At 40.1% G+C, this 14778-nt stretch overlaps 1 protein-coding gene across 1 annotated transcript in view; it reads right to left on the bottom strand.

Annotated features, from left to right (window-relative positions):
- Positions 1–14778, bottom strand: part of Man2a1 (mannosidase alpha class 2A member 1) — a 162562-nt gene that overhangs the window by 121672 nt on the left and 26112 nt on the right. Inside the window, exons 3-4 of the mRNA XM_050153440.1 lie at positions 12965–13109; positions 1904–2075 (exon numbers count right to left, since the gene is read on the bottom strand). Of these exons, the coding sequence (XP_050009397.1) occupies positions 1904–2075; positions 12965–13109 (317 nt within the window). The remainder of the gene's footprint in view (positions 1–1903; positions 2076–12964; positions 13110–14778) is intronic.

The following is a 14778-nucleotide window of genomic DNA, read 5'->3' as shown; positions in this document are numbered from 1 at the left end:
CTCCTTGCCTCTCCATGTTTGCATGTCTCTGTCTGTTCTCCCCTCTGCCCCACATGGGAAGGAGCGAGAACACGATGTTAATCTAAAGCATTGCTAATATTTCCACTTAGAAAGTCAAGATACATTATATAACACTTTGGAATTGCAGATTGCAGATTCTCTTGTGTTAACTGGATCCTTCGACCCTGGTTGCTATGGCAGCACTCGCCTATGGAGGAAGAGTGGCTTCTCCTATGACCATGGTAGCTCTCCGGTCTATTTATTCCCCTGTCCTCGAAACCTGTGTCTCTCTCCTAATCAACCATGTGAGCCTGTTACCAGTGAGAAAAAAAATACTCTCCAATGAATGTGATAGTCATCAATTTTCCTCAAATCACCCTCAAACGTTCGTGTCCATCTATTAAAATCTAAAGATACTTTCTGATGAGGTAGGAAGAAACTTAAATTAATTCTAAAACCCTTTGGGAAAATTAAACTGTTACTCATTAAAAGGCTTTTGAATACAGAAAGACAAGATTTAAACTGCCAGTTTTTAAAACATTATAAAATTCCAATAATTTTAGACAAAAGTCATCAGAATCCATCAAACAGATCAGAAAGCCCAAGCCTGTGAATATTTTAGTACAATAAAGATGACGCTTTCTATCAGTAGAAAAAGATGGACACATTACAACTCAGAGAAGTGAGCTGGAGAGATGGGCTCAGTGGTTAAGAGTACCGACTGCTCTTCCGAGGACCCAGATTCAATGTTGAGCACCTACACGGCAGCTCACAGAACTGTCTGTAACTCCAACACCCTCGCATGACGGATATACATGCAGGCAAAACACCAGTGCACATAATATAATAATAATAATAATAATAATAATAATAATAATAATAATAATAATAATAATAAAAAGTTTTTTAAAAAAAACACCCTCAAAGAAGTGCCATGTGTACAAAGGACTCAGCAGGTGGACAGCCTGGGCAGGACCACCAGTCCTGTCACCTACAGCTCAGTGACCCTCAGTGAGCCAGTGCCCTCGACTGTACAGCAAGAGCCTACTTCATAGAGCCGCAGAGAGGAGTATCTGTCACGACTGGCAATACTCAGAGCAGTGACTACTTTATCAAGAGCTCTACAGGGACAGTGAGCAGTAATCCCGGACAATGCCTAACTCTTCAGAACAAATGCACTTGGATCAGAGAGCCTCCCCAAAGACCAACTTTTAAATTGTTAAGTAAGGGTTTTGGAACTGAGGATTAAAAAAAAAATATATTAAGATGGTGGATAAAAAAATGAACTATTTACCTTAACTGTGGGTTGAGGAAGACCTAACTCTGGCAGCAGACAAAACAGCAAAAGAAAAAAGATTAACAATTTGACTTCATAAAAAATTGATCTGTCTATCATGAACTAATTAGAAATAAAATCTTCAAACAGATATATACCTACAAATTAGTAAAAAAGAGTATGAGCCAATCTCCCAAAACAAAACCCAGAAACCAACTACCTTTGTTCATATGAGAAAATTATTGGCAGAAAATAAAAGCAAATTATTTTTCAGATAGGTTAGCCATGGTTTTCAAAAATTACATAGTGAAAAGAGGCAGACACTGGCACATCTATATTTAGAAAACTGGGCAATGGCCCCTCTGAAAGGTCCTTACAATAACAACTCCTTTGACCTAGCTACATCCTAGGACAGCGGATGAACATACGGATTTTAGTGGAAAGACCGAGCATTCCTTTCTCAGGGATAGACTAAAATCAATGCAAACAAGATGGGGATCATACTCAAGTTCAGCTATAAAACTAAAAGTGCACCTAAAAAAAAAAGCTAAACGTTCACCTTCTAAAAAGTCTACATTTGTTATGGATCTTTAATATTACTAAATTTAAAAAAAAATTGAGACAAACCTTTTAACAGCTTCCTTCTTCGGAATATCTATAATATCCCACCACTTTGAAAGGTAAGAGATCTCAGCCCATATAAACTTCCTGCTTGAGTCTTCTTTCAGCTTTAGGACCATGTTATTAAAAATATACTGAGTCTTGTCTCTAAAGTAGTCATTGAAAGTCTTCAACCAACCTAAATCAAGACACAAATACACCACAAAGGTCCAGTTGATATGGCTGATTTCAACTTAGTCCCGTTCCACCAAATTACTATTGGATACCCTTAGCTCTTTTGTTCAAGTAAAACCCACACCTTAAAAGTGGACTTAAAAGTGTGCTTAATTAATGAAATTCTCTTTTAGTTGACAGGGAAATAAAAACCTACTGCCATTGAAATGATGAAATATTCAGACATTCACAAAAATTCAGACATAAAGGAAAATAATGAACTAAGCCTTTTTTTTAAAAAAAAAAAGTCATTTTTATTTAACAATAAATTCTATTACTTAGTGCTAGGCTCAGACTTTTTTATCCTAGATTTAAAAATCTAAATAGTACTGACAAGTATTCTCATAATCTGGGATTAGAATTGCACCCTTTCATCATACCTCAGAAATCCCCACCCACCCTATAAGTGAAAACTAAAACAAAGCAAGGCAAATTCAAACGAGGCCCTGACATTCCCAGCAAAGCATAGAGTGATTACAGAGCTGATAAGAATACTGAACACAGCATTCTGCCCAAACACAGGCGTTTGTTCCCATCATGCAATTGTCTAGGAGCGCAAAGTCACTAAATACACGGCAAATGTGACCATGTTAATGTTTTCCCCCCAGAAGAGAACTTGGTTCCCTAATTTATTCTACTACTCCTCAAATAACTATTCCCCCAAATCATTAGACTCGACATAACAGGAAACATTAACAAGACTCGCAGGTCAAACACAGGTCTACCAGATGTATGACTAAAATGCCCAAGGCTACGATCCACGTGGCCACCAATTACACAGACTGGTGACAGACAGAGTGGACCCTGTGGAGGATGATATGTTCCCATGTCTACAATCTTAAAGGGAGGAGAGCTGCTACTTCTGAGCTGGACTACTGTCTAGCTGCTACCAAAATCCATACATTCAAGAGACGTGAAGGGGAGTGAGTCCAAACAGTACTTCTGTTTGTCTATGATTAACTTAACACCCAGCCGATATTGCGCTTTCTAGGGAAAAAAGAAAAGAGAAAGCCCTTGATGGGGAAGAGCATATGATCCGCTTGTTTTTAACAGGGTATTCTGAAACAGATGCGTCTGAAAAGGGTACTGCAGCTGTGAGAATCTCTCCCAGTTGTTGGGCACCTGCAATATTCAGGTGTGTCACAAAGAGCCAAACAGGAATACAATGTCAAGTTTTCTTTCTAAGACTTTCTCAACCTAGGGTACATTTGAGCTGGTTTGTCATCAAAGAATGCTTTCTGGATGAAATAACTTTCCCATGTTAGCCTAAAAAGCCTTTGCCTTCAGCAAAACTCCAACATCTCTTGTGCAAGAATGGTGTGCAAGGAATCCCACCATGTTTTACCAGGGCACTAACCAAGCCTGGCACAGGGCCAGGACCTATACCTGGATTCCCAGAGAGGAACAAAGAAATAGCAGTCTACTCCTAAATGAGGGTGTCCACCCCAACACTCTTGAGTTTGAAGATATGAGTACTCAAGACTAAGCTTAGAAGATGTAACACAGAACCTGAAAAATAATAGAGTACTTGGTAGTATTTTTTTCTATCAACAGCCTGGCCTTCACCATTTGTACAATCAAATGAGGGAAAGGCAAAATTTAAAAAGGCATTTCTCTCACAGACAAAATCATAACTCCTCCTGCTTCAGAATGTGACTGTATTGGAGATAAGGTCTTTAAATGGTTAATTCATGTAAAATAAAGTCAGGAAGAGGGTTCTTAATCTGAAATAATATTAGGACCCAGGCACATAGAGAAACCTGGCCAGGAAGATGAGGAAGAAGGTCATTAAAGCCAAAAGCCAAGGAGAGAGGCCAAAAACCTTCCAGTCTCTAGCCTGATTCTTGGAAGCCACTCAGTCATAGAGACTGGGAGACACACGCAGCCTGAGAGCTAAAGCTACTGCTTTGCAAAAACTAAAGATCACAATGCTGATTTATCAACTCGTATCACAATGCTTGATTTAACATTCTCTATCTACCTACACAGCACAAGATTAACCTGAATTCACAGATGTCAAAGCAAATGGACTTCTGTGCCATGATCATACATGTGCAGAAAGAACAAGGAACTCTAAAACTCCCTGAAGGGCTCAATTATAGTTATCGCCTTTCAAATGTCACATGTCCCTCTTGCCTGAATTTTAGCAAAGGTCAATTACTTGCGTATGAACAAAACTGAGGCACTCTGGACAGCATAAAACCTCCAACATTAATTAAAAACAAAAACAAATCCCATAATCTAGCATAAAAGGCAAACTAAGACGAACTACTATTTTCTCATCAATAGTACAACTATGCATTTCCAACAGCTGGAACTTGCTACTAACAGAGATCCCTGAATTCCAAAGACAGTTTATCACAAGAATTTTCATAGCGAAACTACGGTGACTGATTCAACCACTCTACCTTCAACACTTCATTCGCCCTTCAACAATCAGGCAGAAAATATGTCAAAGATATTTACGTGAGGCAAAGTACAACTCAGAGATGTCAACGTAAAAGCCTTCCATAAAACTTGTCTATAATTGATACTAATACTGCTACAATATAGCATAATTAATGAATAAAGAACGGGGAGAGTTTCTTGCAGCTTTCAATATTGAGCAATATAACAGTAAATTAGCTTTTATTGCTCTTATACAATAGACTAATCAAGTATTCCCTTTTACTCTGAATTGGGTCTTTCTTCCTCTAAATTACTGCAAAAACTACAATTGCATATTAACGGGAGACCAATCAGAAAGATAATGTTTTATGCAAAGCTGCATGGGATGAATATTTTGTGATGTGGAATTATATTCCTACCTCTAGATTTAATAATCTGAGGACACCGAGTTTCAGGTTCATTTACGTAAGCGGTCAATTCACAGCCTTCCTCTTAGCATTTAATACACAAGAAACTGAACCAGGACTAGAGCCACGTTAAGAATACGTTTCCTTTTATCCATTTTCACTCCCACAGTGTTGTCGTTCATATAAGAACTAACAGCTACTTTAAATTAGCTAGAAACTAAAATGAGTGAAAAATTAGTTAAACGAAGAAGGTATAAATCCCAATTCAATGCCACTTTTAAGTTTACAATTAAAAAAAAAAAAAAAACTAGCAACGTTAAAAGCCCAGCTGTCTATTTTATGTGCAGTGAAGCAGCCTAGTGTCTCTTAGTCACTGGCAAGCCGTGTTTCGTGTTTTGAACTCTGGATCATGGTTTGGAAGCCTGGAGAAGAATCCTCTCAAAGGACACTTCCTTTCACACACAGTACTACCCTCCCACCCTGCCCCATCCTACACCCCACTCCCACCCCAAACCCGGGTAAAAGGCACCTGGCCAGGGAACGGGGCTCCAGAAATATTTTCTCATTATCCCACTGGCCATACCTCTTTCTACCACAGTACCCCAGAGCAAAGAATTTGCCCACTCGGAGTGTGCACTGCCCACTAAGTGAGAGTCCAACAGTCCCCAGGTGACTTTCACAGCCTGCTAAGTCCCTACCTTCCCCTCAGCGCTACAGTAGGACTCCAGCCTGAGAGTATCCGAGAGGCCTACTATCTGCAGTGTGTAGATAACAATATACTATCTGCAAGCACAGCTCCTATTGGATGGGGACACACCCACATCTGGGAGGAAAGAGAGTTTGGCTACCCTACAGGTTGTCCCTTCCCGAATATGCCATGGCCAAATAAGCCACGCCATTTCCGTGAGAAACTACGGCCTGGGAAGCCTATTCGATATCTCTGAGTCCTGAGTTACTTCTGTTTCTTTAGGTAAGCAGAAGGCCCACCTCACCTCCTCAATTCCCACCTCACCTCTTCATCTCTCTACAATCAATTTTTTTTATTTATAACTTTTAAATATTTAGAAACAAAGAATGTGGCCTTCCTGTATTCTGGCCCTAGTTCCTGAAAAATTTAAAAACAGGGTTGGGCATATACCACAACCAGAAATTCAAACCAAGCGATTCTCATGAATCTAAGAGTTCATGGAGTATGTTGCTTGAAACAGGAACACAGAGACAAAAGCACATGGACTTCATATGAACATCTATTCAACTAGAATGAAACCAAACAACTTACTACAGTTAACGTTAATATGTTCTGCTACCCTCACGATCACTGCCCAATAGCTCCAAGCTGCTCCATTAGTTAGAGTCTAAGAGTTGCTAGTAGGTCAGGCGTAGTGGTGCACACTTTAATCCCAGCACTTTGAAGGTAGAGGCAGGATGATCATTGTAACTTCCAGGTCATCCTGGTCTATGTAGTGAGTTCCAGAACAGCCAGGGCTACACATCTTGTCTTTAAGGGGGCGGGGGAAGCCTCCATAAGGAACATACATCCCCCAAAAAAGGGAGCCTCTCTCAATACCACTGCTGCATTTGTGAGGTTCACAGCTGCTGTAATCACTTTTTTAATAACATTAATTCCACTTAAAACTTAAGTAAGCACTAACTTTGGGGAATTTGTTGATTTTGAGTTGAATAATTATAGTAAGGTAAGTGACATACTGGTAATCACGTAAAAACCCAGCAACTCAAACTTTTAATTACTTCCAGTGCACTGTTAACAGTATCCTCAAATTTAAAAGTAATGCAAAGGGGGTTTACGGCTTAAAAGAAACCTTCTTTATCTCAGTAATAAAGTTATTCTCTATCAACAAAAGATCAACAAGTTTCTCCCATCACTTGCTAATCCTTCAATATCAAACTGCAACTTACAACCTTATACCTGAGGGACAGCATATAATCTTAATTGTTATTACCATTATTTGATTACGCCACTGATTAATTTTAATTCCAATGTTTCTATTATAAATTAGGTTCCTCTGTCCCCCTAATAAACTGGAAGAGCTTTAATTAACATTCCAGTTTACTCATCCAAACATGTATTGGGGAACTAATAGGGGCTAAGTAAGTCATAAGGCAAAGCTAAATGAAAACAGATTCCACAGAGAATACCAGAACAACACGCTGAGGGAATAGAGAGAGAGTGGAGCCCTAGCAGGACAACAGAAGTCTTAGCATACGCAGCGTCAAACAGGGGCAAGAACACATGGACAAACAATAAGCCACTAAGAGAGCTGGGGAGCAGCCAGATAGGCATCAGTACACTGCAGGACACGTGACTAGACCATGGAAAGCAATTTAGTAACAACAGCAGTGAGGTACTAAACATGTTCTAAACACTGAGTTAAGGTTTTCTATCATTGCTCACACATGTCTACACTAAGAACGTTAGTTAGGCACAAACTAAAATGTAAAGTTGAAACAGAAGAACGGGAAGCAAGGTACTTGTAGTTCTGCTTAAAATGGTTACAGAGTGGAGTAGAAACGGGGCAAAGGACTCAAGAGGGCATCCAGGTGAAGTTAAGAGAACTTCGTGGCTGAAGAAAAGATCCCGGGATGTGCGGAGTGTCAAAAATGAGATTGAGGCTCCTCCAAAGACTCAGCAAACCTACAAACCTGCTGATTCCTCTAAAACTCTAGACGCTTTGAACTCAGGTTTCCGAAGGAAGATAACCTTTCGTTCCCGTGGCTCAGCACCATCTAATAGTTTTCCAGGCCTATCAGCTTCACTCCCGTAACACTGTTTGAGATATGGCGCTTTTTAATGTATCTGAGAGGCCTATATTGGAAACTTCACCCCACACCACAGAAGCGATCTGCATTACCCCTTAGAATGCTGAGGGTGGGCTCATCTTGCAGCTGTGTAATTCCTGAGATCCTCACCCATACTGCTTGCCTAAGTGCCCATTAAGAGACGGGCATGCCTTGATATCTGATACTAAAAACTATGAGGTCAGGCTCCCAAAGAAGTTATCCATCTATGCTAAGTGTATCCCACTTCTCTGCTAAGGGGACTCTGTGAACATCTACTGGCAACTCCCCACACAGAGAGTAGCTGCTTAAAATTTGGGGGAGGGGGTTATATTAAAGACATTGATGGGCAATTCTTACAGTACACATGTGGGTTATTCAGACTTAGGGTCACACGAGTTATGCAAAGTACCACAGTTTCTGGAAATCACTTTAAAAGCTGGAAAACACTGCTTCTAACTCACGCCTAATCATAGAGGAAAACATAGCAATAAAAAAGGCCCTGTATTTCAAGGCATGGACATCCATTTCAACAGGAATAAATCAAAAGGAAAAAAGACTAGGAAATAGCATAATAATGTGTCCACTTTTGCATGAAGTTAGTAAGATCATTTTTGTGTTTGCTATTACTAGCATAGATGATGCTAGCTAGCTATGACAGTACTTAATTCCCTCATAGATGCTCTGCCTGTGGCTTCAGTAATGTACCAAGGAAAGGTAGTTTTATATTGAAGACCATTCTCAAGTCATGGTTCAGAAGCCAATGTCACATGTGCTAAGTCCACTCTGCCATGGGCAGATTTCTTATTATCTCTCCTGACTTTTTTTCTGCGAAGTGAGTGTTATAGAATTATCTCAGGGCTGCTGAGTGGAGTAGTGGTTTTAACACACGTAAAATGCCCAGAATGACTGGAAACCTCTGGAACGTGAACCTAAGGGTTAGTACTAGCTTTTGTTACTAGGACATTGGTGAGTTCTCACACATCCCAGCTAAGAAAATAGATGGAGGCTGAAATCAGAGTCAGATGTACAATGGTCACCCACATCCCTCAAGAGCAACTGACATGTGTATTTCCTCAAGAAAGAAGTCCACCGATGGCCCAAATCACCAGATCTTTCTTCCTTCAAAAACTAATCTCAACACTCACGTTTTGGATCCCTCTTATACACAGAATTCCACAAAGCTGTTATTTAATTCTCAAATGCTATCCTTCAGATAAGGAGCAAGATGCCAAGTTAAATCTGAATTTTAAATAAATAGTAAGTAAACATTTAATATAAATATGACTGATTTAAAACTTGGAATACTTGTATTCCTATCCTTTGTTTACTAGAAATTCAAGTTTGGCTAAGTGTCCTGAATTTTTATTTGCTAACTTCATTAACAAGTCAGACATCCAGGCAAATGTGTTAGATTGGCTCCTCCCCATTTAAAAAAGAAGATACAGAATCTGTTTGAATTAAATAAACGTCCTAAGGAACAGGGTGGTGAATGGGAAGAACATGGATTGTAGAATGAGACAATCCTGAGCTTCAACATCAGCCTCTGAGAATTTATCACTGACTGACTTCCAACAACTTACTATACCATTTAACATGGCTTAGCATATGACTCTCCCCTTTCCTGGTACAGGATGGACACACACACACAAAAAAAAAAAACCTGTCCCTCAGTTCTTCCTCATGCTATGTGGGCACCTTTTCAATAATGGTTGTCAAAACCAAAGAACACAGTTTACCCTGCACGGCTAAACAGAGTTGGACTTTCTCCCCCCCCCCCCCACTGGCTTCCTTCTCCACTTTGATATACGTAGACATTCACCAACAACAGCTAGCCAAACACTTTCAAATTCCAACAGTGTAATATTTAACCAAAAATCTTTGAAATTCAGACTGTGATTTCATGTTTCTAGTCTTTTTGAACTTTAGCCACAGATGTATAAACAAATCTATTTCTAATTATTATGTAATACGAAACACACCAAAAAATGCATTTTCCTAGTTTTAAAAATGGGCAAAATCCCATCATGCATTAAATCAATATTCTTTTTCTAAAGAGCTATAAACGCACAAAAGAAAATTGCTCTCTGGTATAACTTAGTGACTAGCTCTCCCTACTGTTTAGAGTCACACGACAAGGGCATTACAATCTACTGTGCATTTTACAAACTGACTCCCTGACAAGATGCTGTGCACGCTTCCATCCAGTCTACCTTATCTTTTCTCTACACACTGGGATTTCTTTGAAGGAAGATTAACTAAATATTTTGGCAGTTTAACTAGTGGGAAGTGAAGAATTAAGATTGTAGATACAAAGGTGCTGTAATTGTGTTCTAATCAGTTTATTAAATATAACATGAACATGTATCCATCAACTCGTATTTAATTTCATGGTCTATGCGTCAAAACTTTTCAAATCCATTGCAGTGCAGAGCTATCAGCATTTACCTAACAACTCCTTTTCTGTTCTGCTTTAATTCGTGTAAGCCATTTGAATGCTGGGTGACATATACCTTGTGGCCTGGAAAACTTAATTAGGAAATTTATCAAGTTACTATTTTTTTAAAATGTATCTTGTCTTACCTACTCGTACGAACTCATCCCCAAAAGGAAACACTTGCACACATGTGTGTGTATCTATGTATGCATGTACATACACACACCGTAAATTCCTTGTGAAAGGACAAAGACAGGATTCGTTAAAAATCTACTTCAAATATTTCTATTCCCAACAGACATAAACCCACTGATGAAACAAACTACTGAGTCAAAGCTTGTTTTAAATTGTTGCTGCAGAAAATGCAAACAACTTTCTATAAATCTCATTTAGAAAGTAAATTGCCTAATTGCACATTCGTTTGGGAGTATTCTACAAAGATTTCCCATTACGGTCGTCGTTTGACTTAGAACACGCGCACATATTTTCCTGTTTTCTCCCTAGTAACACAGTGATTCTTTTCATGATCTGAATGTTTTCATTTGTCACAGGATAATTTAGGTGATCAATGCTTTATTTTGCTAGGGAATCGTGAAAATAACGAAGAAAGTCAGTGGGTTCATCTCTCTATCATTTTGCTTCATGAGGCATTAGGTTTAATGGGTCTGTTGCTGACCACTATTTTTAACTCAAGTGGCAAAGGGCCTTAGGCTAAGGGTCATTAACATCTTCTACTAAGACAAAAGAGTCCACTACAGTTGCTAGGATACCAACAGACAGATCCATTTATTGCAGTCAGAAACAGTTATTATGGATGTCCTCACACAAAACAGCATACTACAGCTGGAACTATAATGCAAACAAACGGGGAATCTAAGAAATCCCTGCCCTCAAAGAGCTTAATACTGCTGCTACTCTAAAGAGTGCAAACGGTGTTTTCAAAAAAAAAAAAAAATAGAAATAAGGAGACACAGAAAAGATGGGAGTTAATGCAAAACATAAGACAAGCAACAGGCCAGGTGTTTGACCCTAACCTAGAGAGTCGATTATTATTGCAATGCCTTGGGAGCAGAACCGAGAAGAGGTGCGAGGTGTCAGTTGCTGATCTAGCTGGTCCACAAAAGGCAGTAGGTGAGACAAAGCCCTAACCCTGGGTGAGCTTAAACGCAGTGAGTAGGCTCAGTACAAACACTGTATATTTCTAAACTCGTGCATATGTGCAAGTGTGGGTATGTGTACGATGTCAAGGAATACAGAGAGCCCAGAGAAGAGCTTCCATATTTGCAAGTGACTACGTGCCTAGTATTAGACTGAGAATCAGCAATAGGCAAGAGGAGACACGTGTGCTTTGTCACGCGGGTTTACTCGAGAGAGAAACGCAGGTGAGCACGACATGAGGGATCCCAGTACTGTCACTGCTGTGTCACCGTGACAAGATGATAGCACCTTTCCCGTGATCGGTGCCACCAACCTCTTCTCCTCGGCAACAGCTATTTGCAAAACACTCAGCAGCCTGCCTGGTAAACCACGACTTTTAATATTATGGTTGAGTGCTTAAGTCACAGAGCAACAAGGAAGGGAGCTGGTGGGAACTGAGCACAGAGGGAAGGGGAAATGGCGGAAAAAGACTTCGGAGAAACCAAAAGAGGAAAGCGATGAATCGCGTTCAGGTCCGAAGCTGCGAGTTGCACTTACATCACGGGAAGAGGACATCGGAAAGAGAGCGATCAGTAAACTCGGAAAGGATGGAAGGAGGTGAGTCACGCATGCAGATACAAAAAAAAAAAATCCTTGAAAGTAAGGGGCAAGCTAGAGAGGACGAGGTTCTTGAGGAAGGCAAGAAACACAAGCTCGATGAAGTCTTTCAAAACAGTGTTTAGAAACCCAGCCTCAAGAACTACTGTACTAAATTCACTGGGCTCCCACTCTGTGCTGTGTGTTCACACCAGTAAGCACGCACATCTAATCACGTGCACTGCCGGAATTATAGCAATTTCCCCTTACCTTGGGGGAGGGGGATCACTGGCCTCGACAAATAAAAGCCTTCGTGGGAAATAACAGTAATTACAGTAATCACAGCTATCTTTGTGTCGCGCAGGGTTCCTTTACATCTCATCCTGTGAAGATAACTATCGTCCTAATTCTTCTGGATGAAAACCTTATCCACCGGGGGATTAAGTGACCTGCCTAAAGTCATCTTGGTCTACGGGCCCAGGCTAGGACTTAGACCAAAGCTCCCAAACCACTGCTTCTACTTCTCTGGGTTAAAGACTCAAATCTTCCAATGAGCACTCTGCCTTTTGGAAGTGGAATTTACCGGAGAAAGGGATTCTCTCATGAAGTATCTTTTAATGTGTTAGATTTATTTTACTTTATATGTATGAACGCTTTGCCTGCCTGTCCAGTCCACGTGCATACCCCAGACCAGCTGACGTCAGAAGAGCGTGAGGCATCTCCTGGAACTGGAATTTACGATGGTTGTGAACCGCCATGTGGGGTCTGGAATTGAATCTGGGTCCTGTACAAGAATGCTAAGTGCTCTCAACTCATCACTAGGCCTCCAGCCCTCCCATGCAATGTTTCACCAGAAGCAAATAAAATAAGCCACAGTACCCTGAAATGTATGTCCCCCAAATCCTTGTCATGTCTATCATTGTTTCCTGCTCTACAAGTCGTACCTGGTAACGGCACATAAATTGGTACAATGAGGATGGGATCTAAGAAGACCACTGTGAAGTCAGAGAGACAGGAGCTCGACCGGACCCTCATTATGGGACACGGGTGCTGGGCAAGCTTGTCAGAGCTATTAGGGAGTGCGGCCTTTACCTGGGTCATTATGGGAATGAGGCACCACAAAAACTTGAAGGGGCTCACTGTCCCACTCATCGGCTTCATACTTAATGTCAAATCCTTGCTTCCAAACGCCACCATCTGGGTTATCAAAAGGAATCAGATCATAAACATCCAACATCTAAAAATATGAAAGAAAAATAGTTAAACTTTAACCATTGTTAAGCTATACTTAAGGCTGGTCAATATTTGCTCAAAGATATTCTTTGCTGTTTCTTTTATCAATATATAATCAAATAAAAACTATATAAAAATCAATTGAAATTTTTAAGGCCAAAATCATTCAAAGGCTTAAAAGGCTATTGTGGTTCATAACTACCCTGATAAGAAAGCCCGCCCCATCTGCTTTCAATAAATATGATTTCATTCATTTATTAGAATTCCTCCTTTTGCTTTTAGTGCCAGTGTGATTTAGCAGGAAAACAAAAACACAACAAAAGATTTCTCATGAAGTTTGGTTATGACCAAATATTTCAACATTTGCAAATACATCCTCAACACAACTTCTTACCTCATTTGGGGTGTCGGCTTCATAATCAGCCTCAGCTACCTTCTAAGTCTGTATCTGACTGAGAACTCAAGTGTATTTTTCTATTTGTCAAATGCTGTATTTACCTTTTTATTCTAAAATACACATGGAATGAAATTTTTTAAACTGAGATTTAACTTTTAAGTAGTCCAATGTGTTTCCACAGCCAGGTGCAGCGGTGTATACCTACAGTCCCATCACAACGCTGAGGCAGGAAGGTCACCACAAAGTGAGATCTCATCTCAAAACCAAGTAAATGTCGTCTAGCTTCTGAATGCAGAATTCCTTGTAGATCATAATTCATTTTGGACATAAAGGAAAAAAACGGTGTCCCACCCAAAACATAAAACTTGACCTTTATCCCTCATTTTCTCTGTGATACTGAATGTGACAACTCAACCAAGAACACTTAAATTGATAAAACTGAACAGGCTACAAAAACTACATATTAATATAAAATATCACAAAAAATAAGAATATCAGAAAATTAAGTAATATGTCACTAAGTAGTTTAAGACAATAACTATCTCTTGTTTTGGGACTCATGCCTTGAATAAATAAAACTAAGACTCCAAGGATAAGGCAAATCTGTGGAGCACAGCTGGGCAGAGGGAAGCATCAGGAGGAACTGCCAATCCCTTCTTCAGCCCTATCGTAAACGTCCTCTCTCCTCCCTCTAACACAGGCGCAGAGGCTCTGCAACCCCAGTAAAAACAGCCCACGTTTAGACCAAACAAACAACAAAAGAGCCTGCCATTTTGCCATCCCCCCTACCACAGTGGACGAAGGTGGTACGAAGAAGAACTCAGTAAAAAGCAAAATGAAACCAAGCCCCAAGGAAACAGGTACCCTGGAAAGCCCAGGACTCTGGCCCCACCAGGATCTGCCCATGCACTAGCTAACCATGAGGGTACGGGTCCAGGGCCTGGCCAGCCGCACTGCCTCCCACTGGCAGCTTGGCCTGTGAGCCACGGCCTCGAGATTATATCAAGATCTACCCCCTTCTGGATTTTCAGTTCCATTACTCCCCAGAACGGGGTTGTCCAAGTGAAAGAGTTCAAATCCAACATGGCAATCTTAAACAGTCTAATAAAATGAAACCAATAAGATTTTAATTATAGATTTGATCTAAGTTACCCATGGTATTATCAAGCCAACCTATAATTAATACAAAAATAAAGATACTTTGTACGGGAAGGCCAGAACACTGTGTTTCCGTTACAAACTTTCAGAGTGCATGTCAAATCAAAGGGCAACATTG

Source organism: Alexandromys fortis, unplaced genomic scaffold (assembly GCF_014885135.2).
Source record: "Alexandromys fortis isolate MF-2015 unplaced genomic scaffold, M_Fortis_MF-2015_v1.1 scaffold_61, whole genome shotgun sequence".
Classification (NCBI taxonomy): domain Eukaryota; kingdom Metazoa; phylum Chordata; class Mammalia; order Rodentia; family Cricetidae; genus Alexandromys; species Alexandromys fortis.
This window is presented reverse-complemented; position numbering and strand designations above follow the sequence as displayed.